Source organism: Heteronotia binoei, chromosome 2 (genome assembly GCF_032191835.1).
Source record: "Heteronotia binoei isolate CCM8104 ecotype False Entrance Well chromosome 2, APGP_CSIRO_Hbin_v1, whole genome shotgun sequence".
In the NCBI taxonomy this organism is placed as follows: Eukaryota; Metazoa; Chordata; class Lepidosauria; order Squamata; family Gekkonidae; genus Heteronotia; species Heteronotia binoei.
The window spans coordinates 146,825,814-146,853,401 of NC_083224.1; the positions used below are offsets into that span (position 1 = coordinate 146,825,814).

General features: G+C 40.1%; 1 protein-coding gene across 5 annotated transcripts in view; it reads right to left on the bottom strand.

The window, feature by feature from the left end:
• EVI5 (ecotropic viral integration site 5) overlaps positions 1-27,588 on the bottom strand; it is a 104,347-nt gene that overhangs the window by 75,884 nt on the left and 875 nt on the right. For 3 of the 5 annotated variants that reach the window (XM_060232192.1, XM_060232191.1, XM_060232189.1), the window contains exon 2: positions 1,708-1,925. In XM_060232192.1, the coding sequence (XP_060088175.1) occupies positions 1,708-1,925 (218 nt within the window). Of the gene's footprint in view, positions 1-1,707; positions 1,926-17,258; positions 17,539-21,813; positions 21,829-27,588 lie in introns of those variants that run through there. The other 2 variants (XM_060232195.1, XM_060232190.1) reach the window with 2 other exon arrangements.

Consider the following 27,588-nt stretch of genomic DNA (forward strand, 5'->3'; position numbering starts at 1 on the left):
AAACTGAGCTTTATGTGATTTGGCTGAACACATCATTATCACAAGGACAGAAGGCAACATTGTATTGGCCCAGGCTAAAACAAAAGGCTCCTACCAAAGGAAGACATCATTCAAGTCAGTTGAGAAGAAAATAAGGCAACCTCTCCCCCTCAAAGCACAATTATTTCATTCTGCTGAGACTGTAATGCTGCTATGCTTTCTCTTAAGGAAATCTATGACTAGGGTATCTGGTGAGCAGAATGTGGCTCAGACTGAATAGAAGGAATATAACCTGGCTAGGGGACAGCCAGGAAAATTTCCCCAGAGACTCGGAACTGAAATGGAAACAGTAACAAAGGAAATGCTCTGCAGCCCTGCATATTACTATTCCAATTTTCAAAGAAAGCACAGTATTTTTTTCCCCAGATCAGGCCACCCGCCTTCACATACTTATGTCACTGGTTGGTGTAAAATCATATGCCTGCAAGCAATGCAGCACAGAACTTGGTATACCCCAGGCATCTGGCTAAATGCTAAGCTCAGCTTATCACCCAATACTGGTAATTATATGGGTCATGGCTGTTGGACAGACAGATCAAATGCACTCGAACACAAACATACAGGAGTTGATTTTGTGTTTCTAAGCAATTTTGGAGCTCAATGGCCCTTAAAAGTTCTGCTGGATCAGACCAACAATCCATCTAGTTCAGCATCTGGTCTTACACAATAGCTAGCCAATTAGAACATAAGAGATGCCATGTTGGATCAGGCCAATGGCCCATCCAGTCCAACACTCTGTGTCACACAGTGGCAAAAAAAAAGTGCCATCAAGAGGTCCACCAGTGGGGCTAGAAGCCCTTCCACTGTGCCCCACCCCCAAGCACCAAGAATACAGAGCATCTCTGCCCCAGACAGAGAGTTCCAACAATAAGCTGTGGCTTATTCCTCTAGAGGTCCAGCAACAGGGCACAGAGGCCTTCTCCTGATGTTGCCTCGGAACATGAACATTCCCTTTAGTCACCATGACTGGTAGCCACTGATAGACCTATCTCCTCCATTAATCTATCTAATACCCTTTTATAGCTGTCTATGCCTGTGGCCATCACTCCATCCTCTGACAGCAAATTCCACATTTTAATCGCTCGCTGTGTAAGAAGTACTTCCTTTTGCCTGTCCTGAATCTACTGCCATCAGCTTCATTGGATGCCCTGAAGTTCTGGTATTTGGGGGGAGAGAGAAAAAGTTCTTTGTCAACTCTCTTCACCCTGTGCATCATTTCAAAAACCTGTCATTTCCCCCCCCCTCCAACCCCATAATTATCTATTTTCTAAACTGGAAAGTCTCAGAGTGTTCAACCTTGCTTCATAGGGAAGGTACTTCAGCTCCTTAATCATCTTTGTTGCCCTGTACTTTTTCCAGCAAAGGGATGTCCTTTTGAGATACAGTGACCCAAACTGCACACAGTATTCCATGTAAGGCCATACCACAGATCTATACACAGCATTTTAATATTGACCATTTTATTTTCAGTCCCTTTCCTAATAATTCCCAACACAGAGTTTGCCTTTTTCACCACTGCAGCACACTAGGTTGACATTTTCATTGAGCTATCTACTATGACCCCAGGACTTTTCCAGCCCGTGTTTCAAAACGTACTATACAGTCTTGCAATATCAAGAACCAAGTTCTTTATTCTTATAAAAGTGTCCATGTCAAGCTGCCACTCACCTGTTTTGTTCTTCTAGTTTAGCCAATAACTCTAAATCATCAGGACTCAACTCAACTGGTGATGCTGGAGACAATGCTGGAGTAGAGACTGTGGTAGAGGAGGATGTAGTGTGTAACGAGGCAGATGGACTTGCCACCTGACTGGCCATTTGACTGACAGTGTTCTTCACCCATGAGAGAGTAGAACTCAGTTTTCCTGCAACCTTGTCTGTCGCCACCTAAGGGGGGGGGGGGAAGAGAGACACAAGAGTATTTAACATCTCTCTGGTCAGCAACAGGGAGCAGACTCACAGGCATTCAAGAGTTGAAAACAACCCATACCAGCAATCCTTTTCCCCTTTCTTTTGCACAAAGTACCGTATGCACAATTCGTATTATGTTGTTGATAGAGCAAAAAGAGTCAGAGGGTCTGAGTTTATGGTGCTGTATCCCACTGAGGTCCCTGTCTTCCACAGGGTCCACCTTCAAATCCCTAGGAGTTCCCAAACCTAGACCTGGCAATCCAACCCCACCTCAGCAGACAAGGGGGACCCAGCAACCCTACAGGCAGTGCTTACAAGCCACATAGCTGAAGATGAAACTTTTTTTAAAGCCACATGGCACAGGGTTGGGCAGTAAGAAAGAATCTCCACCAGTCTGACCTAAACAATTTTATTTATTTCATTTATACCTTGTCTTTGACCCAAAGTGACTTAAAGTGTGTGACTGGCCCAAGGTCACCCAACAAGTTTCCATGGCAGAATTAGGAATAAAACCTGGATCAGTAGCATTGTCCAACAAACATTATCCAAAGCATGACTGTTAATAAGTTCTTAAGCATAAGCTACATTTGTTCGCCAAGTTCTAGTTTCCACATTTCACTAAGTATTTCAAGTCAAGTTAAGTCAAGTTAGCCTTTATTGGCATAAAATAAATATATATATATATCAGAGCAAGGTTAAAAAAAAAGATAAAATGGAACAATTGCATACATATACATCAGGAAAAGCATAAACATAAACTATTTCTATGAGATCCTCTGGCATGCCTTTAAAACAAAATACAGAAACGTAGCCACCTTCTCAGTCACACTAGATGAAGTATCGTTCAAAAGATTTTAGACCTTAAGTGCATCAGAACAATCAACCATGCTAACTAAAAGAGGATGTAAATACTTGTGACGAAGATCTGTGTACAAATTACAATAATGAAGAATACAAGTAACTGACTCCACACATTTTTGCTTACAGAGACAGTATCTGACTGAGTAGGCTGTCTTGTTAAATCTGCCATAAAGAATGGCAGAGGGCATGGCATCGCATCTGGCAAGGGGAAAAAGCTCTACGCTGCTGTGGCACCTGCAAGACGGATAGATATGAGGCCATTTTCCCAGTACTAAGAGAGATCTCAAAACTCAGTGGGGAACAAGTTTTCTTAGCCAGACTGTATAGGTCTTGGTGCTCAATATCTAGCAACCTGTTTTTAAATTTGTTGGACTGTGGTGCTGAAGGACAGCATGAACAATAGTTCTAAGGATAAACCCATTGCTTTATTTTTCTCTCAATTTGTTCTGACCGATTTGACAAATTAAATTCACAGAGCATTGGAGAGATATAGCTCCCCGGTTCAGAGTTGTAGTGCAAGTGTAGCCAGAATTTGAAGGTCATGAGCCATGCCCTAGTAACCATGCCAGTTTCTAAGCAGATAACTGCATATGGGCCACATTTTGGCATGCCCAAGAATTTGGATTGGACGCGTTCAATAGCACCTTCATAAAATCAAATCCGGATTGGGATGCCATATAGAAGTTGTGAAATCACTTTGGCTTTGAATATTTTTATGGCAGCTGGCACAAATTGGTTACCTCTGCCATAAAAAAGTGAGCTATGGCAGATGCACTGATGTTAGCTATCTTCACTGCATACCTATGATGGGTAGACCAAGTCACATTATATTGAAAATAAACACCTAAGTATTTAAAATACTTGACTTGCTCTATTCTCTTTACCACCAATAACCCATTTGTAAAGTTTCCACTTCTTTGAGAAAACTAAGATTTTGGACTTCTCATAATTGAGCTGGGGCTTATTACTAGTAAAATACAGAACACAAAGGGACAACAGATATCTTAAGCCCACTCTAGAGCAGGACAACAGCACCGTATCGTCAGCATAAAGTAACAAGGGTACATGTAATGCACCGAGTTTTGGACTATGGCAGTCAAGACCAGACAACTGAATAGCCAGGTCATCAAGGAAGAGATTGAATAAAAAGGGAGCCAAAATGCAACCCTGCTTGACACCCTTATTGGCAGCAATCTTTGATGTTAGGTTGCCTGCTAATGAGCATTTGCTCTGGCAGGTGGTAGAAGTGTGTAATCTCTTAATAAGCACAAGGAGTCTTTTATCCATGTTTAGTTTTATCTAGCTTAATCCAGAGGAGATCCCTATCAACTGAATCAAATGCACCTTTTAAATCTAAAAAAGCAACAAATAATTTCTGGTTATTATGCACACTGTACTTGCTAACTAGATGGGATAGGGTAATGCAGTGGTCTAAAGTGGTTTTCCCTTTGCAGAAGCCCAACTGTTCAGGGCCTAGAACAGCACATATACTAAGTATTTCTATTATATATGTTATGATCTCTTCACCTGGGCATTAGAACTGTTACTGAGGATGTGGAATGTAAGTCACACACCCTTAGCCTAACCTACAGGCTGTTGTGAGAATAAAATGGAAAATATTGTAAGCCATTTTGGGTTCCCAGTGAATGAAGACTAAATAAATAAATAAATGATGTACACAAAGATAATTCAACTTTTCCAGAAAACATCTTTGGGTTATGGTAAAAAGCTCACTAGATATAACAGTTTGTTCTGCTATACTAGTAAAAAATGGCACGGTCTAGGGCTGTCTCAACTCATCTCTGTAAATTTGATTATAGAGAAGATCATCCGAGTGCAGAGTTGTGTGTTTGCCAGGAGTATTTACATGCAAGATGCTTCTTCCTGTTGGTTTTCCTTTACAAACCAAGAGATTTGTTTTCTTTGACACAATAGAGGCAATCAAGGATAAGGCAGAAATTCCTCTGTGCCAACCCTGCTTTTAAATTAATGGAATCCAGCACCACCAGAACCTTTATTTAAAATAGTCACTGGCTGAATGCAAAAGCAACACAAGTTCTTACATACAATTTCTAGTATGTATGGCTTTTTAACAATAGCAGCAAATGTTCTCACCCTCATCTTTTTAGAGGAATAATATGAGCATTTAATTCTTAGTAGCAAGTTTTTAGAAATATGAAGAAGTTGTTTAGTTACATGTTTTTCAATTTACATGATATATAAACATTCTCATTTTACTTTGAAGTTTCAGAAAAACTGCAAAATACAGTCACTTTTTACTTATAAATGCCACTGGCTTCAATGTAGAAAATAAATTAAGCAGCTGTTAAGGCAGCCATTATTCAACTGATCTGTCTGAAATTTGGCCAGATCACATTCACAGTGGGATAGATTCTGTCTGATGATTTTCAAATAGCTAGTCAAAAGGCTTGATCTGATACAGAAGACAGTTTTCAGGTATTACAAATGTTTTAGAATGCATGGCTTAGCCAAAGTAGAACTCCTGCGCCGGTGTAATGCTGTTGAACTTTAACTCATCTGGGAATGCATATTAATCAAAACCTTATATAAATATATTCTGTTCTTTTTAGAGTTGTTGCAGTACCTAAATTATTGATGGCCTGCTCTTGTTGAAGGAAGACTCAGCAGATAATATATGCGACAAGCACAATGAGAAATACATACTTGCCACTTTCATCACAGAGGACTTCACTAATAGTGTAATGATTGGTACAGTACAAAGAAACATATCTCTCAGTGACATGGGAAAACTCTTCAGATTCAATGTAAATATGAGCAATGCTAATTCTTGGTTCTTTGCTACTGCTTTCCAAACTGGGAAGGGCCAATATCAGATGCCCATGACTTCTGGGGAGTTGCTAAATACCATCCCAGTCCCTGATACGTGAATAAGAACTTAAATTCCTAAAAAATGGGAACACAGCAGCCATCCAGGATCATCAGAGCCATCAGTGCAAAGAAATATCAAAGTCTTGAACTTGTTTTGTCACACAATAAGTATTGGCAACATACGTACCAGTCTTTCTTCTTAGAGATTTCTTAGCCAGTATTTTAACCATTACTAGGGTTAAAACAACAGTATATAAAATTATCAGGGTTGCCAGACTGCCTGGTGGAGGCAGGGGTCCCACCACTAGGTCTTACCCCCAGCTGACAATCAGCTGGACAGAGGAGGGGGACTTACTAGGAGAAAGGAAAAGGCCTAGGCTTTGTGGCTGGCATCATAAAGGACACAGCACCATCATGCCAGCAATGTTTAAGTGACACTCTGATATTTGGGCAAAACTCTATGGTAGAAGTCAGTTTTACCATAGAATTTTTGCCCAAATACCAGAGTATCGCTCAGATGTTGTTGTTGGTTTGATGACAGACATCACTTTCTATGCGATGCCAGCAACAAAGCCTAGGCCTTCTTCCTTTGCCTTGTAACTCCCATCTCCACAATGCCCTGCCACATCAATTAAACAGCATGAGGAATGAAGCAATAAGACCAGAATTCAAATATAGAATGGAACATATATATATGGAACATATATAGAATCAACTAAGTCCACTACTGAAAATTTAGCATCACAGCAATACATGCTTGAAAGCAGAAAACTTAAGGCGAATTTATATGGCAAGACAGACATCCCAAACTAGTCTAAAATTCCAATCAACTTATTTTCTCATTTCCTATGAAGCAGTCTAATATTGTCGGAGTATTTAAAAAAACTGAAATCTTTAAATTAAATTTAAAAAGAAATGGCAAACTAAAATTGAAACAAAACTTTGAATTAAAGACAAAACAACTGACTGCTGTGGATCAAAAGGGCAACTGTGTCTTACTTAATTTTATTTTTTACTGAATAAAACTGAACTGTGGAATCCATCCCATTTCCATTTACACTTTAGAATCTCAGGAAAGAATGTAATTCTTCGAAATCTTCAAGACTATATTACAGTTTGTAGGTACCCAGGCAAAAAAGCAACTGGGATTCTTCCAACCCAGGCACCAGCACAAGTATTGTCTTGGCCATCTTTTACTGCAAAGACTCATTGAACACAAACATGGCAAATGTGTTTAATTTACTTGATGGGCTTGTTGAAGCTCTGGCAAAAAAGAATACAAAACTATTCTCTATTTTAAGACCAAGCATGATACGAGACAGACAGTTAACCCTTCCTAAAAAAGTTTTAGTCCACATAAACTGTTTCTGACGGATGGTTTATGCTGCTGCTCTTCTTTAATAAACTTAAATGTAATTGCTGTTACCAAATTAGGTATTATTGAATTGTACCTGCATAGCAGGTTTTTAAAAACAAAGTATTAATTTAATTTTTCTATATTATACATGAGATTAACGTTTTATTGCTAAATTCTACAAGAAGTGTCAGTTAGATACATCTTTTACCATTACTAGAGTTAAAACAACCTCTAATGGTTAACTCATTTGACCTAAGTTCTCAAGTCAGGCCACACTAAATTATTTTCAGTTTTTAAAATATTAATATTATTATAATCTTATACCTTTTTATACTTCTGTATATTTTAAATTCTGCTTGATTTCTAAATTTGAAATTAACCTGCTAAAAAAAACTTAACCCTATCATAAAAATTAACCTTTTCCTTCCACATAATCACCACCAAGAAAGTTAGATACAGCAGGGGTGGCCAACGGTAGCTCTCCAGATGTTTTTTGCCTACAACTCCCATCAGCCCCAGCTATTGGCCATGCTGACTGGGGCTGATGGGAGTTGTAGGCAAAAAACATCTGGAGAGCTACCATTGGCCACCCCTGAGATACAGGATGCAATCAATACTGCTTTATTTCACAGGTGGATCAAATTATACATTCACACAGGGCATTATGCACAAAATTCTGCTGCTTCCAATTTATATCACTTCAGCTCTAGACAAATGCGCTGGTTTATGCCTTAATTAATCTGTTCGTCTTCAAGGTGCCACAAGATTGTTACACCGGCTGCAGCAGACTAACACTGCTACCCCTCTGGAATTTGTCACCATAGAAGTAATCTCCAAAGCAGTCTGCACATGCTGTGCAACCAGGTTTAATGCCTGGCTTCTCAAGTGGGGGGGAGGGGGAGAGAAGAGATCTCACCACCTTTATGGTTCTCAGGTGTCAGAGTTAAAGTTAGATGTAAAACATGATCTATTTACAGAAAGGGTATGTCAGTGATTCTTAAGCATGGGGGGGGGGGCAGCACATTCAGAACTTCTGGAGGCAAATGGGATGTATTCATTACGTTTTTGAAGGAAGAGGAGGAGGAAGATATTGGATTTATATCCCGCCCTATACTCTGAATCTCAAAGCGGTCACAATCTCCTCTACCTTCCCCCCCCTGCCACAACAGATACCCTGTAAGGTAGGTGGGGCTGAGAGAACTTTTCACAGGAGCTGCCCTTTCAAGGACAACTCCTGTGAAAGCTATGGCTGCCCCAAGGTCATTCCAGCAGGTGCAAGTGGAGGAGTGACAAATCAAACCTGGTTCTCCCAAATAAGAGTCTACACACTTAACCACTACCCCAAACTGGCTCTCTCTTTTTGGCAGCCCCTTTTATCACCTGCAATGGCTTCTAGTGAGCAGCAGAGAAAGAATTGTTTTATATGGCTCACCTTATTGAGGCTAACCCCCCAGATTTCTCCCTTGGACCCTTAAAGAGGGGCACACAACGAACAGGAACATCCACTGTCCACATGGAGCAACACTGCCCCCTCAGATAATAATCTTAACATGATAAGATTCCAGAAAAAAAGCTTCAGGAGGCAGCACTATAATAGAAAGACAAGGAAGAAGCAGGTTATCAAACATGCCAACTTCTACTTTTTGAAAAACCTGTTTCTTCCTTGTCATGAGCTTCTAAAACCCACCAACTTATATTCTGTCTTTTCTCATCTCTGCCATTTTCCCATCACATGACCACTCACCCAGCCTTCCTCACTCTCCTCCATGCCCACGCCTTATCTCCTAACCCAATTTCACTTCTCCAACTTGAACATAATAATTGCTGACATGCTTCTGCTCAGTAAGAAATAGAGACACTCGAGGATAATGGAGACTTAAGGCTCAAGTTGTCAACCAATACCAAATTTAAGATTAAGGAACTGGCTGATGGACATAAAGAACAAAGATCTAATCTAATCTGTGATAGACAGATTTGAGGCATACATACTATTAAAAAGCTGCCATATAGAGTACTATTATGTCCTTTAAAATGGCAGCTAAGCAAGGGGAGGGACATTTAATGAAAATATTGTGTACTTGGTGGACAGTAGTAGACAAAAGGTTAAGAACTACTGCTGTCCATTTTTTTAAATAAAGCACATAAATTAATAGTTGTAAGCACTGATTTTCAATTATGTTCAAAATATTAGTATGTACTAATATCAAATGCTTGCTTGACAAGTTTCTAATTCCAATATATGTTACATTTTAGAATCTCACACATATCATGAGTGGAATAAAAAGTGCCCAAGTTTGTTTCACCTGAGAGTAATGTAGCTTCCAATAGGAAGATGCCACTCAAATTTAAGCTCTGTAGATTTTCACAACTAAAATAAAGTCAAATGACTCAGCCACAGCTTCTGAGCATTCTGTAATAGGCCTGTCCAGAAACTCTGGTCACTACAGAATTTGTTATTATGTTGATTCTATCTTACAGAGTCCCCTGAATGACATGCAGTGAGTGAACAAAAGGTCTCTGTGGTTTAACTCAAACAATAAAAATCTAAGCTGGTACATTTGCTGACACCCTGTAATGCAACAATTTGGTTTTTTTAAAAAAAATCTGATAAAGCAAATTCTAGAAATGTAACCATCTGCAAAATGTTCTGCAGCTTCCTATGACTGTGTAACAAGCATTATGCTATCTAATAATTTACAGGTCATTTTCCTTATGTGATAGATACATGGGAGAGAATTGGGGCAACAGGGCAATTCACAGTCTCAGCCCCCTGTCTGCAGAATGGGAACAAGGATGACCTGCCTTGCAAAACTGTTGAATTATCAACTACTAAAGTAGCAATTTAAAACACTCTTATATGATCCATTCAAATTCTCTTGATTTACTTCAAAGTGAAAATGTCTAAGTCTGTGTAGTGCAGAAGCTATTATATCTATCTATCTATCAATTTAATCACTAAGTACAAGCCTATAAAATACAGGCTGCAGTCTACCGTAAGGATTCACAGCTGCTGGGAAAATATCAGTTTTGCACTATTTGGAGCCTGCCTATGCCTCTTTAAAACTTGAAGCTGCTCAGTGTGCACACAGGTGCCTCCAGCATTTCATAGGTTAACCTTGGAAATGTGTCTCTATTCTGCCTGTGAAGGACAGATTATACAGGTGTAGGGAGGTCCTGGAGAAGGAAAGCAATGAGGCTTCAGTCTGAGAAAGGCTTTTCATTGCACAAAATAATACTTTGATAAAATGTCAGGGGGGAATGTAGTATATAGGTTTAATAGACCAGTTCCCTTTTCTCTTAAATAAAACATATTTTTGTGTCTCTTAGGTGGAAAACCTAATTCAAAGTAAAATATTAAGGGTGATTTATTGTTTGATCAAGTAATAAGCCTAGTTTCTTTCCCCTACCTCCAGTCCTATGTCTGACTACTGTGGTAAATTGGCTAACAGCGAACAAAATGAAACTAAAGTAAACCCTGAAAAGACAGAGGTAGTGCTTTTGGGGAAGGTGGAGATCTTGAAGGAAGTTGTGCTCCCCACTTTTGATGGAGTTCAGCTGATGCCTGCTAGCTCAAGCCTGGACCCAATGTTATTGCTGGAGAAGCAATTGAATGCAGCTACAAAAAGGGCTTTCCTTCAACTCAGCCTAGCCTGAAAGGTGGTCCCCTTACCTTGATACAGCTGATCTGACTACCTGGATCCATGCCACAGTAACATCAAAAACAGACTACTGTAATGCACTGTACATTGGTCTCCCCTCAAAATATATTCAGAAACTCCAATGGCGAAGAAAGCCATAGCTCAGGTATTATCAGGAGCCAGATACAGCATGCATACTACTTCCATTCTAGTCACTCCACTAGCTTCCCATCAGTTACCAGGCTCCATGTAACGTATTACCTACAACATACAAAGCCCTTCAAGGTCTTGGACCCTTATATCTTTGAGACCCCTTGTGCCCCAATATGACAGCTTTGCTCATCTAAGCAAGGTCTTCTGCAGGTCCCAACCCGCAAATGGGCAAAATCAACAACTGCTCACATATATACCTTCTCTGTTGTGGCCTCCACCTTATGGAATGGCATGCCTTCGGAGGGCAAGAAGGCTCCCACTTCCCACTCTTCTGGCTTTCTGCAAACTATGCAAAACTGAGTTTTTCAAGCGGCTTTTCTATACAGGTAATAGAGTTCCATTGTACTAAATTATTTACAAAGCTACTTGGATAAATAATTAGGGACCATGGTCTATTGTGCTCAGTTTGCTAAAACTCGGATCCTTTTATGTAAATTTTGCATCATTTAATGTGTCATGTTGCTACTTATGCTTTAGCTCAGTTCTGTTTTTAGATTTCTGATTGGTTGTACAACCCTAATCCTATTGTATTGCTTACTGAATGTATTAATTCACCCTGTGTAACCTGCCTTGAGTCCAAGTGGGAAAGGTGGACTAACAATAACAATAACAAATTTAAAAAACTCCACAATACAATATTTAATCAGAGTTCAGTTTTTGTTCCATGGGACTTCATGTCAAGCAGGTGTGAATTAGACTGTTGCCTTTAAAAATGTCACTGCAGAAGATTACTTTCTTAACCGTTTTAAAACATGCTTTAAAAAGTTTAAATTACCTCAAGTTACTTTTGGAGACTGTTCACATTATAAGTTACATATTAAGACTTCTCCACTCCTTGTGACACTTTACCCCATATCTTAAATACCATACCATCTTCTTCTGCACAGCTTTACAGCTCCCCTGCCTCAGCCCTGCGTCATCTGGATGAAGGGAGGGGGTTCAAAGAGAAGAAATCAGCTAGCTGATCATTAGTTCATTTCTATCCTTCATACAAAGTATGGCCTCTCTTCATATATAGCAACATGCCAATTAAAAAAATTGTACAGCAGGTGTGTGTACCTGAGAGGTTTGCTTAGCTACAGTAAAGACATTAACTACTGTTGCCTTATTAAATGGGATGTCCAAAGAAATAAGTGATTCCTCATTATTGTAAATTACAGAACATGCAAGTCTAAACTATTTCACAGGGCTTTGAGGTGACTGATTAAATGTTATCACTGAGGTCTGTTCTGTATGGTGTGTGGCTGTGAATGGACTTTTGAATTATTTCCGTGTTTACTGACATTTTAACGGACTGCATACCACTCTGAAGTATGGAATGATGGGACATACGTTTTTAAATAAATATTCACATAAAATAGTGTCAAATATTCGGAGCTCTACAAACAGAAACAAGAAATAAAAAATGCAATAACATGAAGCTGAAAATCTAATGCAGAATCAGAAATGGATGAAAGACATACTAAGTCACAAATGTGTTTAACCTACTTTTAGCAAATGCCCTTACATGGCACAAAACAAGCTAATGGTTACTCTACTCAGTTTAATTACACACCGTTTTTTAAAATATAACATTCCAGTGAACTGCATGGCCACTCTGAGAGGAGACCAGTATCATTTAGCTTGCAAGTGCTTCATTTAAAAAGAGAACAAATGCAATGTATATTACCGGGAGAGAAAGTGAAGACTAAACCTCCAAATTAAGTTTTAGACTTCACAATATTATCATATTTGTTTGTCCTGTGAGCCTGTATTTACTGAGACCCTGAGAAGAGGTCATCTTACTTTATTCCAACATGAGGAAGAAATGCTAAATATATTAAGAATCTGTTCTCATTAAAGAGATTCAAATATTAAATTCTATTCCAGCATACGCATTCTATCACAATTTCTTTAAATGCCTGATCCTGAATTTCACCAAGCAAGTTACCAGAAAATTACAGGCATACAGAACATCTTGAACATCCTGAATCTCTCATTTGCCTTTAAAGTGCTATCAATTATCCCTTTCTACACTCAGTTCTTCAATATTTCCAAAGTATCACCTTAACCCATTTGTACTTATTCTCTTAATTTTTTTTTACATCCAGTAAATTGAAGCACACAAGCCAAATGGAGCTATAAAGCACATGCATTAGCTAATGTTTTATTATCCTGCATTATTTTAATGACACTTTCTTAAACATTCTGACTATTAGGGCCTTGATAAATTATTTAATAAGATTTATTTAGCCTGTTATACTTGCAACCATCAATAGATTTATTTAATTATAACTGCTGTCTTGAATAAACCAATTAAACAGGATGAACTCAAACAAAAGTGGATAGAAAATGTGCCAACATTTCAGGAAGACAATCTATCAGATAATATGGTCTACTTAGGCAGGCACTTCGGCAGCCAAGCAAAGAACAAGTTTGTACAGAACAGGAACTGATGAAGAAGATGAATAGCAGCATTCCGTCCTTGACCAATGAACAGGAATAGAATATCAACGGAGACTACATGCATCAGCAGAGCCCAAATACACACACAGGCAAAACTGTGATGCAACACCAAAATAATATTACACCACTATAACCATGGTATTAGCATGACATTGCTGGAAGGAAATGGGACTTAGTCAAAACAAAACAAGAGCCTTGCAACACTGGCGTAAAGATTATCAAATTTCTGTTTGAGCATAATTTTTCTACTCAGCATAAGAGTCACATCCAAAAAAGTGGTCTCTAGTCTATGAATAGTTTTGCAGCAAAAAATGTGAAGGTGCCACTCTTTTTTTACCACAACAAGCCAAAAAAATTATAGTCTTTATGGTGCTACGGGACTTTTGCTCTTTTCTGCTGCTACAGAAAGACTAACACAGCTACCCAACTTAGGCCAAAAGAGTTATCAGTTTGCACAGCACCTTTCATCTCAATAAGAACTCTATGCTTGTTCAAATTATTCCCTTCTCTAATGTAGACATAATTTTATACCATCAACACAAGTTATATGAATTAAAATGCTTTCACTGAATTCAATATTTCTTTATTTCCAATACATATTCTCGGATCCTTAGAGTAATTTTGCCTCAGGATGCCAGAAACTTAACACCACTGAATCCCCAGCTCTAACTCTGTAACCAGAGATACAAAGCACCTCACAAAAGCAAGGACCATATCAGAACTAAGCCTCAAAGCAGGACTTCTCCATATCCTACTCATGTGGCTACCATTCTGCAATACATAGAGACAGCACTGCCTAAACAATCTCTCTCATTTTGCAGGTCATGGCCTATACAGAATATACAAGTTAAGTGGTATGCATTGCATTGGGAAAGGGATGCAGCCTGTTTGCCATCAACTTCCACATATAGAGGGTCTTCCACCATGCACTGATGAAGGTACTGGGGGTATCCAGGCTCAACCTACTGATACTGTTTCCTGAAAAAATCAAAGCCATAACAAAGAACAGATCATACAGCAATGAAAAATAGAAAAGCATGACTTTCTACATTACATAGGTAGAGTGCTCTATCAGTTTTTTATCCCTCCACCACAAAATTCAGGGTGGTGTATATGGTTCAGTCTTTATAACAACACAGTGAAGTAGTTTAGGCTGAGAAAGAATGCCTCACTTAAAGCCACCAAAAAAAAGTTACCAAATGTAGCCATCTGATGGACCAAAGGATTGGGATGAAATATGAGAACCGGGAGAGTGCCACTCTAGATTGTTCATCAACTCCTATTGAATATTTAGCTCCTTGTCTATCTGTTGGAACTCCTTACCATTGCTATCCTTACCACTGCTTACCTTTGCTATCCCTAAGTTTCTTGTCTCTGCACAGGCAGTGTGGAAGCCCTTCACCTGCCCTTCTCCCCTGCTCAATTATAGCTATGTGAGGTCAGCAGTCAAAATCATAAGTAGCAGCAAACAGTAGTAATCCAGTTGCTCATAAGTGCAGTTATTACATTTTCTTTTAGCAGAGTGTATCACAGACTACAAAGCAACATGTGTAATGGTTGTGAAAGCTGGAGGTGTCTGGAACCAATGCCTCCATGTGTACTACTACTTTCCTGGCTGCTTAGCTGTGCATTTGTGTGGAGAGAATGTGTGCATGTACTAGGCATGATATACTGGGGACCATGATCATATGCTAAGTGGGGCACTGCATGCATGGGTAATGTGGGAGCATGACAGTATTCAAGGTTATTATAGGTGTGTGGAGGAGGCTGTTGGAGCTGTCATTTCCCCCTTTCTACTGGTACTGTTTTGCTTTCTGTTTTTGCTGCTGTGACTATAGAGGACTGAGACTATACTCTGCAAGTTCAATGCAGGTATTAGCTGTTGCCAATGTAGAGGGACCATGAGATTGCACTGCCTGAAACTGTCAAATCTATGAGATGTAGAACAGTGACTCCAGATGATCCCATTAAATAGCCTGCCTCCCTCGGTGGGGAGAACGGGGTATAAATGAAATTTTTATTTATTATTTTATTTATTTAAGCACCAGCAAGGATTCACTTCTGAAAGGATAATTTTTTATATTTAATTCAAGATATAGGAATCCAAGGACAAATTTTAAGAGCAGAGTTTAGAAATACAAGGCTAGCACCAAAAGAACTTTCACGCAGCTTATAAGCATTTATTAGAATAATAAATTTCCTATCCCATGGATTCCTACAATATGTACTTAGATCACATCAAAGCTATTTTTCTTAATGAAACTATAAAAGGAAAAAAATACTGTTAATAGCTGAGTAGGAAGACTGTGTGATTCCAGAATCAGTGATTAGGACCACACACACTGGCTATCTATACCAACAGAATGTATTTGCCTAAAATAGAAACACAGTCTAAATTAAACATTAATAGATTACATATGCTAATCTTGGAATACAGTGTATCTCATTTTTCTTTGCCCTCAATAGATTTTCTACAGCAAATGACTAGTTCCAGTCTGGTTTTAAAGGAGGCCATTTTGTTTAAGTAAGTGCAGCAGCTTTCCCTATATACATAGGTGGTGAAGGGTAAGAGGGGAAAAAAGTAGAAGGGTTTGGCTATAATCAAGGGCAAATGAGAGATCGGATTCCTTAGAAGGAACAGACTGTGCAAACATGCATGGCAGAGGCCAAAGAACCAATCAGACATTGTTATATATCTTACGCATAGCATACTAGCATTTTAGTATTTGCTGTTTTTACCCTTGGTTTTGGCAACAGATTCATTTGTCTTTAAAAATTTTGTAGAATTATGCTGCTTGCATCATAAATATTTTTTGCTATGGCAGTCTTTACTATCTGTATTTTTAACTTTTGTAAACTGCCTCAAGGACTTTTTAAACTGAGATAAAACTATCTTTTAAAAATAGCTCTGGTATAGACTTGTGACATCTTAAAAACTAACTGATCATTGTGGCATAATATGATTTTGTGGACTAGAGCTCATTGAAATCAGTCTTAATGCTAGCACACAGTGATTATGATAGTTAAAGGAAAATAAGCAGTGTTCTCTAGTGGTTAGATGGTCAGACTAGGATTTAGGAGACCCAAATTCAAATCCCCACTCTGCCATGGAAACCTGAGTTGACTTTTAGCCAGTCATGCTATATCAGTGTAACCTACCTCACAGCGCTGTTGTGAGAATAAAATGAAGGACAGGAGAATGATGTAAGTTGCTTTGGGTCCTTGATGGAGAAAAATTAGAGGGTATAAATGAAGGAAATAAATGAATGTCCTAAACTGAATCAGTACAACTGCAAAAGTAATCAAGAGCCAGCCTAGAGTTTCCTGGTCTTGTTCTGTACAAAATATGCAGCCAAACACACACACTTGAGTATTAGCAAATTTTCACAGTATTTCACTGTGCATATGTTCTATTATTAATCAAAAAGAGTATGTGAAGTTACACTGACAAGATTGACCAAGTAAAACTAGTGGGACCTACTTTCAAGTAAATATGAAACTGAAAGCACTGAAACTGCTTTCAAGTACTCCTGGTCCCAGTTTAATTTTTGCTAATGGTAGTTCTTACCACACTACACTACTTTCAAAGGATGAAATTCACTTCGAAGTGAAATCCCCAAAGCTGTCTTTTCCTAAGACTATGCTTCCCACAATCCAAGGATAAAATGAGATTCAAAATGAGATTCCTGCCCTTTTACATGTTCCTAGTCTATTCACATTTGTTGTGAAAGTATTAAATTTCTCAACACATAAAAGCACTATATCTCAGCAAAATACTTAGCATATATGCAGCTGTAGAAAGTGGGTCAAGGAAAAATACAGTAAATCACTGCTGAAGGCATGAATCTGTTCACTCTGCCAAGCTTCTGGAAGTTTCTTTAGCCTAGCTCAAACCATGACAACACATAAAAACATAACTCAAGGGAATCTAAGTTGTGCCATTACCTTAGTGAGTCTTTTAACCATTGTGGGATGGATTTCCCAGATTATCCTCTTTCATAACCTTGTGAACAAAAGTTGTTTTCTTCTGAAGATCAGTTTCGACATCCTACTGTCTCCTTACAACAGGGCTCCCTTCCCAAGTATTCATTATCTGTGGTTCCCCCATATTTGTGTAAACATCTAAGGTCTGGCCCAAAAGTTGGAACTAGGAGAATGTGTGCATCACTGTAACTGTATTGCTCCTCCTCTCCTAGGATTCAGTTTTCCAACCTACCGCAACCAGCCATCCTGCAATAATAATAGAGAGAAGGATTCCAAAAGCCCTACCAAGAAGATTATGCCCCATGACATGCACTAACAGAAGGGAAGAATCAAAGGGGGAACAGAATAAAATCTATCTGCAACAAAAACGTTAACAAAAATAAAGGTCATGCTTGAACATATGAATTGCTCTGCTGAATCAGACCAATAGTCCATCTAGTCCAGCATCCTATCTCACACAGAGGCCAACCAGTTTCTCTGGACAGTCAACAACAGGGCATTGAGGATGAGACCTTCCCCTGATGTTGACTCCTGGCTCTCAGATTCAGAATCTTAGTGCCTCTGAAGGTGGAGGTTCCCCTCAGTCACCATGACTAGGAGCCATTGATAGACTTATCCATGAATCTATCTAATCCCGTTTTAAACCTGATAAGAAGAAGAATTGCAAATTTATACTCCACCCTTCTCTCTGAATCAGAGACTCAGAGCAGTTTACAATCTCCTTTATCTCCTTCCCCTACGACCAATACCCTGTGAGGTGGGTGAGGCTGAGAGGGCTCTCACAGCAGCTGCCCTTTCAAGGACAACTCCAGCAATAGCTATGGCTAACCCAAGGCCATTCCAAGGTAACCCAAGAACATTACCAAAAATGTGACTTTCTCATACATTTGATTTGTGCTTTAAATGATCAGCTTTAATCTCATTTATTCTTATAGAAGATATAAACTTCTGAGTTCTCAGAGAAATTTTCAGGAAACAACATCTTCCACAAACAAACAAAACTTCCTGAAAAGCTGCCCTTGGGTGACTTGCCACAAGCTTAGAATAAGAGCTGCTGACAGGGGATTTAGTTAGAAAACACTTTTTACAGAAGCAAGCTTCAATCTATCACACAATAAAGGGTATGTCTATGAAAGCTTAATAAATATTTTGGTTTACAAGACCAAATGCGTCTATTTGAAAATTGTATCAGATTTGCCCAAATTGTATATTACAAAAAAAGCTGTGATAAAAGACTTATTATTGAAATAAGATTATTAAAATAAGACATTTTAATAATCAACAAAACTTCTCCTTTAAAAAAAATGCAAGAGATCAATGTGTCCAGCAATCCAGGAAAGTCATAGCTTTTTAAAAAAAAATTCCACCTCTTTCCAGCTACTTGCATCTTTGCAGCAACTTGCATTTCAGTTTAACAGCTCAGAACTACACAGAGTTTGGCACACCCAAGTCTGACAAATACATTTATCATCCCATTTGATCTCCCTTTAGACTAGATCAAATCTATATGATATTTACTAGATCAACTATATGACTTTTTTTTTTCATCAAGTTGCAGCTGACTTATGGTAATATCATCGGGTTTTCTAGACAAGAGATGTTCAAAGGTGATTGGCCTCTGCATAGTGACCCTGGCACTTCTTGGTGGTCTCCCATCCAAATATTGACCGGGTTCAACCCTGTCTAGCTTCCAAGATCTGATGAGATCAGGCTAGCCTGGGCTACCCAGGTCAGGGGAATGTGTGTCCACAGATGAGTTACTCTCTTGAGCAAATTTCAAGATTTCCAACAGAGTCTCATTTGTTATGCAAGTATCCTCCTTATGAAGATGAGCAGTACCATTGTTACAATCCCTCTTTATCCTACAGTATCCTAGATGTCAGGGTCAGAGTGGGGATTGGCTCAAGAAAGTGTGTTTAAAAGCTATATAAGGAAAACATATCACCACTTTAGGAACATGTGCTGAGCAAAGGCCAATATTTCTATAGCCCTGTCTCAAACTTCTCTGTGATATGGGAAGAAACCAGAAGCACCTTAACCTTAGAGTCTGAAGTTCTTCCAGGCTCTTCCCCACCAGAAACAACCAGTGTGGTGGTTTGAATGTCATATTAAAATGTCAGGGATTCTGGTTCAAATCCCCCCTTTGCCATTAAACTCACTGGGTGACTTTGCACCAGATGCTGCTTCTTGATCTAATCTATCTCACATGGCTATTGTGAAAACAAAGTAGGCAGGAGGGATTCATGTGTGCTGTCCTGAGTTCGTGGGAGGAAAGTAAAGATAAAATCTTGAATTCTCGTTAATACTAATATCACTAATAAATCCCAAGCATCTATTTTGCAGATAAAAGGGTAAACTCACTTGCAATAGTACTTGCACATGAGTGTGTGTGTATGTGTATTGGGCTGTAGTAACAGAAGTATAGTGTCCTGATCACATGAAGTGATGGTATCACTTTACTCTGCTCTAGAAAACCTCACCTGGAGTACTGTGTTTAGTTTTGGGACCACATTTTAAGAAGGATACAGACAAACTGGAACAGGTCCAGAGGAGGGTGACAAAGATGGTGAGGGGTTTGGAGACCAACTCCTATGAAGAAAGGTTGAAGGAACTGGATATGTTTAGCCTGCAGAGGAGGCAGCGGAGGACATAAGAACATAAGAGAAGCCATGCTGGATCAGGCTAATGGCCATCCAATCCAACACTCTGTGTCACACAGTGGCCAAAAAAAACAGGTGCCATCAGGAGGTCCATCAGTGGGGCCAAGACACTAGAATCCTCCCACTTTGGCCTCCCCAAGCACCAAGAATACAGAGCATCACTGCCTTAGACAGAGAGTTCCAACAATATTCTGTGGTTAATAGCCACTGATGGAGCTCTGCTCCATATGTTTATCCAATCCCCTCTTGAAGCTGTCTGTGCTTGCAGCTGCCACCTCCTGTGGCAGTGAATTCCATGTGTTAATCACCCTTTGGATGAAGTACTTCCTTTTATCATCTCTGAGAGGTGATATGGTCACCATCTTCAAGTACTTGAAAGGCTGCTATATAGAGGATGGTGCAGAATTGTTTTCTGTTGACCCAGAAGGTAGGACCAGAATCAATGGATTGGAATTAAACCAGAAAAGTTCCCAGCTCAGCATTAGGAAGAACTTCCTGACAGAGCAGTTCCTCAGTGGAACAGGCTTCCTCAGGAGGTGATGGGTTCTCCTTCCGCTGAGATTTTTAAACAGAGGCTAGATGGCCATCAGACAGCAATGCTGATCCTATGAACTTAGGGGGAGGTATTTGCAAATTTCCTGCACCATGCAGGGAGTTAGACTAGATGACCTGGAGGTCCCAACGCAGTGATTACACACACACCATACAGTACATAGCTGCAGGCAAAAATGCAACAATATTTTTTTTCTATAATACCTCCAGCCTTCCTTCTAAAACACCATATAGGGAAACTATTTTAGGGGAAAGGGCATTTCTTCAATAATCCCCTTCTTTCAAGATACCATTGGGATGTTGGACCATAAAAGGTGGGCATGACTGCTTTCCTGCCCTCCTCCTGCTGTGGATTAATTAAGGTCATCTATGTTAGGAAGCATTCAACTGGGGGGGGGGGGGTTGGCTACTCCTGCAGCAGGTTCCTCTCCCTCCCCAAGTACACTGTGCTTTAAAAAACTATTTCAGAAATATATGTAACACAACTCAAGGAATGGCTGCAAGCCCTTGTCCCTTCACCTTATATGTAGGTGCTGGTAGCAGCTATCCGGCAAGGAGTAATACTTTGTAAATGTTCAGGGGCCCTCTTATCCTACAAGTCCCAGACTGTGCCCATAGCCGAATTAAGACCTGCATCATCCCTCCATCTCCTTATAAATCCACATGATCTACCCGCATGCAAAACCAGACATTTTGAAGGTCTCTGGAGACCTTCAGTTTTTGAGCCTTTATCCCGGAGCTAGGATAAGCGCCGACGGGCGATCATAAGAAGGGAAAAGCCAGCTCCAAAGGGCACTCCCCACTTTTCAACACCACCACCAGAGAGGAAATCCGGTGGACTGTGCGGGGAGAAAAAAGCAGGAGGAGGAAGTCGAGGGTTACTCTGATTAAATAATTTAGGAGACTGAAAACAGAATGTGGGACTGGGCCACAGCAGCAGCACATTCCCCCCACCCCAACCCCGCTCCAATTTGCTATACTGCGCGGGTTCTGCAGCCACTTCCCAGTGGGAGGAGAGAGCCAAGAGAGACCTTTTTCCAGGCGAAAACAGGCCTGAGGAGAGAAGCGGCGACAGTGACTGCCCCTGTCATCCCGCTCTCGAGACCGCCGCTGGGAGGTTCCTCATGTCTCCATCAGAGGATCCATCCACTCTCCCCCCCCCCCCCCCACGACCCGGAGGGTCACCATCTCCTCCGCTCTGGCGTGGCAGTGACCGGTGAGGTCGAGCAGAGCCAATCGTGACCCGCCGCCCGGTCGGTCCCTCAGCCGGAGCTGCCCCCGCCCGCCGCCTTCCCTTTGCTCACCTTGGAAGCGTTTGCCGGGGAGGCGAGGTGCGAACATCAGTTTCCTGTGCAGCCCGGCCCGGAGCCGTCGCCGCGGCAGCTTGGTCGGAACTCCCCGCCCGGACAGCGTCCCGCCTTCCTACTCTTCCCTTCTCCCTTTCCTTGCCTCCTCCCCTGCTCTAGAGCCCGCCGCACTCCTCAAGAAACCGGGCCACGTCCCTGGAAGAGACCCGCGCGCAGGCGCACACGTCGCAGACAGGCCCCTCGGCAGTCCAGCCGCCTCAAGCAGCCCCCACAATCTGGACCAGAAGGAAATAAGTATTAAAGGAAAAAAGAAAACACACACAGACTAGGGAGTCAGCTCGTTAAATTCTGTGGGACTTTACTTCTGAGTGGGAAAAACCCCACCTAGGATTGATTTGGGTTTATTTTCTCTCACAAACAAATACTTCAAGATAGGTTTTAGCTATTTTCTGCCCTAGGTGTAAATTTGCTTGGGTTACCAGCCTCAGGCGGAGGCTGGGGATTATTTAAAATTACTTCTGATCTCCAGGTGACAGGGATCGATTATTCTGGAGAATATTGACCTTTTTGGAGGGTGGGCTGTATGACATTATACCCTGCTGTGGTCACCCTCCCAGGGATCCACCCCCCAGTATCTGGGATTTTCCCAACTTGCTGGCAACCCCACTTTTCCCACAGCAGCTTATTCCACCAAGAAAGGCAATTTTGCAGGGGGGGGGGGAAGGGTTACTTGTACTTTCCCATCTGAACACCCCCTCACTCTGCAAACTTACTTTTACCATTTATGGAACAGAGACTTGCACACTCTCAAGCTTGGACTTTCAGTGAAACAAGGGAGCTCTCTGCAAGTAGAATATACAGGGCTAGCTCTCATGGATTTCTTTAACCTCAGGCAACATGGGTTGGATAGATAAGCCTGGTTCTGCACAAAACATACATCAGCCTTCAGAGTTATATAATTTATTTACCTTTTTAAATTATCACTATTGCAAAACCTCATCCTGAACACTTCACAGTTTTTCGTGTTGAATGTACATTTCAAAGAAGGAACCATCTTAGGAGATCCATTCCCTCTTGTGCAAGAAAGAATATGCTTCTTCCACAATTGCTGTTTTATAAGCTCATATATATATATATATATATATATATATATATATATATATATATATATATATATATATATATATATATATATATATATATATATATATATATATATTAAAAATCTGCTACCTAGGGTTCTGAGGTTCCCTCAGATGTGATGTCACATCATGCATGATGCTAGCAGCTTTTTATATATTTTTTTTCTCCCAGGCAATAAGGGTTGCCAGCAGGAAGTCTTCCACCCAAGAGAATTTAAAACAAAACAAAACAATCCAGCATTATGTATGGTGTGGTATCATGTAGCTTTAGGAACCGCTGAATGCTCTATGGCTTTCATTCTGGTAATTCCTAGAGCAACATGATATCATTTCCACTTCCCTTGAAGTGACATCATGGCAGACACAATACTATACATGCCCCCATATCCCCATCAGTTGCCATGGCACAGCATAGCAATCCTGCCACCAAATTAATCAATGGGCATCTTTGACCCAAAACTTTTAATTGGTTAATCTTATTAACACAATCAATCAAACATTGCAACTCTACTTAGAAATTAGTACTTGGAAGCAGGTCTTGTGACAAGCCATGGTAAGTATATTTATGATTGCAGCTTTCATATTATCTGAATGGGGCCAAAATAACAGTAAATTAGAAATTGGTACTTTGAGATACAAATTACATTTTAAAAAGTATATTAGATATGATGTTTTATACTAACAGCCATGTATTCAGACTCTGGGAAAGTTGTTTATTCTTCATAAATAGAAGCAGGGCTGTTTTTGTAGAAAAAGCCCAGCAGGAACTCATTTGCATATTAGGTCACACACCCTGATGTCACTATTGTTTCAGGACAATTGTTTCAGCATGAACTCATTTCATATTAGGCAATACTGCCTAATGCCAAGCCAGCTGGAACTGCGTTCCTGCTCAAAAAAGCCCGGAGTAGAAGCAAACAAATAAACAAGAGTCTTGGTGACTCAAATACTAACAAATGTATTGAAGCATATATGTACATGGACATATGCCCACTTATGCTCTGACTTGGATGGCCCAAGTTAGCCTGATCTCATCAGATCTTCAAAGCTAAGCAGGGTTGGTCCTGGCTACTATTTGGATGGGAGATCTCCAAGGAATACCAGGGTCGCACTATATGGAGGCAGTGGCAAACAACCTCTGAACGTCTCTTGCCTTGAAAACCCCATGGAGTTGCCATAAGTCAACAGTGATCTGATGGCACTTTCCACCATCATATATCTGCTTATCAGACACATAATAAAGAAAAAATTAAGCTTCAATTTATGTGTTAGTTTTTAAGGTTTCACAAGCCTCCTTTTGTTTTTGCTGCAACAGACTAGCATAGCTACTCCACAGGAATTTACAATTCATAACCAGAAAATTTTACAAAGCACAAAATATATTTTCCAAATGCCCCCCTTTCTGAAGGATGCAGTTCATGGAGCTACAAAATTTTACATAGCTCTCCTGTTTCCAGTTCCCCAGTGGCAATCTTTGCTTCCAAAATTTGACCTAAGTTTTGCAGCCACTTAGTCAAATCACCAACTTCCTCATTTCTCAAGACAATCACTCCACCCCCACCCACCCTCTAGTAATTAGGCTACTATAGCAAGGCGCAGAACCAGGAAAGAAGGCAGGCATTCCTCAACACTACTTAAGCTGCAAGAAAAACACAAAACCAGGGAAAACGTTGCAACTAGGTTATAAACAACCAGACAGCCCCACAGCAGGATGAACACATTTAAAAACATAAGGAGAGTCCTGCATTTAAAAACATAACAGCCCTGCTGGATCAAATAATGAGGTCTAGTTTATCTATTTGTTCACTTTTTCACAGACTCCAAAAGGTTGGTGATAAAGGACATATCTGATTGGATTACCCAGCAAGAATCTTCTGCAAGCATCAGTAACCACAATTGCCGGAGCAAATTCTGGTTCTAAAGTTATACCATTTTGGTCCTCTAGTGAGGCAACTGTTGCGAAGAGTAGAAGTTCTGTGGCAATGGCACTTGATGGGCATTTACTTTTCCAATTCCCCTTTAAAGTAGTCCTCTACCTAATAATCTGCTGACCATTTTTTAAACATAGCATAATGCAACTGCCCTTAAAAACACACACACATCAGAATTGTGAACCTTACAATAGTCAATTTTTAAAAGCAAGTCTAAGACAGTATAACACCATCTAAGATAAGACTTATCTTGGTAGGAGAAATAGTCTGTAATTCAAGCATCCACATGGTGCAAAACCAGCAATTTTTTGGCAACATTGTCAAATGACAGCTTGTATTTTTGACGGCATTTGGCATGTATCTTTAATTTTATTGGCATAATTATAGTTCACGTCAACTAGTTGGTTTTACTTTTTGTAAGTATCACGAATCTCAGAGTGGCTTACAAATCTCCTTTACCTTCTCCCCCACAACAGACACCCTGTGAGGTAGGTGGGACTGAGATAACTCTCACAGAAGCTGCCCTTTCAAGGACAACTCCTGTGAAAGCTATGGCTAACCCAAGGCCATTCCAGCAGCTTCAAGTGGAGGAGTGGGGAATCAAACCAGGTTCTCCCAGATAAGCGTCTACGTACTTAACCACTACACCACTGGCTCTCAGCAGTTCATAGTACATTTTATTAACCCAAACTTTGTTCTATTTCATGTATATGTAATTCTAATCAATGGCTATAACTCACTTTAACTAGGTCTTTAGCACATGCATCTACAGTCCTATTTCTATCCATTTACTTTTACAATGTTACAAATGCCATGCCTGAAGTGCCACCAAATTCACTTCTTTTATGGGTTAATCTTCTCTTGTTCATAAGGTACCCCTTGGATGAAACAAGCTATGACAAAAACTGTCAATGACTGATTCATTGGGGGTAAGGTTGCCTGGTCCAGGTTGGGAAATACCTGGAGATTTTGGCGGTGGAGCCCAAGGAAGGTGGGGTTTGGGGAAGGGAAGGGCTCCAGGGGGGTATACTACCATAGAAACCACCTTCCAAAGCAGCCCTTTTCTGCAGGTGAACTTGTCTTTGTCCCCTGGAGGTCAGTTGTGATAATGGGAGAACTGCAGCCACTACTTGGAGGTTGGCAGCCCTAGGAAAATGCAAATGCACAATAGGCCGATAGGTTTGCTAGTAAAATAAAGCATACTTTTGAATTTATCAGGTTGAAGCTGAAACAAAAGTGAAGATATGGAAGTTTTCCTCCTTTGTGTTTTTAGTCTCAGTCTGACAAAACAGCTGGCAGGAAAGGAAGTTGGAAACATCTGGCCGACAGCACCAGAACAGGCTATGTTTTCTTTTATTCTTGCAGGTTCTTAAGCATAGTTTTGGTCAGAGATGAGCAAAACTGCTGTTGTCCCAGCCTGCCTAGGACATGTTTTGGTTTAGGTGGCATAGGAATTGCCAATAAAGAGTTTTGATGAATTCAGACATTTGTTCATTTCTCTGAAACATAAATGGTCAAAAATAAAAGTCTTGTTCTACTGTAATTCAAGAACAAGTTCCATAAGAATATAAGCACCTTGCTGGGTGAGAGCAGGGTCCATTTAGTCCAGCACCCTTTCTTACACACTGGCCAACCAGTACTCTGGAGGGCTAACTAACAGGGTATGGGGGTTAAGCCTTTCCCCTGCATTACCTCCTAGCACTGGCATTCAGAGGTTTATCCCTTATGATCACAGAAGTTCCTTCATGGCTAGTTGCCACTGATGGACCTATTGTCCATTATTTCATCTAGTTCTCTTTTAAAGGTATCTATACTGGTGGCCATTGCTACATCCTCTGATAGTGAATTCTAACAACTGAATCCTCCAGTGATTTTAAGTCTTCTTCAGTCAGCAGTACATAGTATGTTTTATTAACTACCTAAATAATGTGTGTACTGAAGGAGGGGTGGGGGGGAGAGACATGCCTTACAAATATTAACAATGTTATAGGAAGCAAGTCAGCTTTACTTTAATTAGTTGCTGCAGTTCAGCTTGCTCTCTTAGGCAAAACTAGTAGAGTAATAATGCATAGCCTATGCAGAGTTATTCCAGTCTTAGTCAAATGGAATCAATTGTTTTTGGATTGAGTAATGCTGCATAAGATTGCACTGCTGTTAAGTAACGGAAGATTCCATCATAGATAATGTGTTAGCGAGCAGGCTCTGTTTCACTCCCCAGATTATATACAAGAAATTTTCATGAACCAAATTTGGCTGATACAGCAAAAAAAGCCTCTGAAAATACTGTGGCACCTAGAATGCTAATAACTGCAGCATAAGCCTTCACAGAAAAACCAGATCAGCCCATGTCCATAAAAACATATGTCTCAACAACACGATTAGTTCTTTAACCTATGGGTTGCATATTTCACCTAGAGATTACTGTACGTGTTTCTATAAGTACTGTAGCTCCAACAAATTGAATAAGTAAATTAATCAACTACAGGTTTTACTGATCACTCAGCAAGACTAAAGTATAATCAAAAAGCTTACAAGTTAAAAATATAGTTGCCAAGAGGCCATAGACATACAGTGAGGTCAGCTCCTATGCCTTTAAAATAGCTTGGAGCTAAACATTGTCACCTCCCAATGCCTACAGAAAGTTACTGCTTAAGGCACAAATCCAGGACAGATAAAAAAGTGGTTATCCATATTCAGAA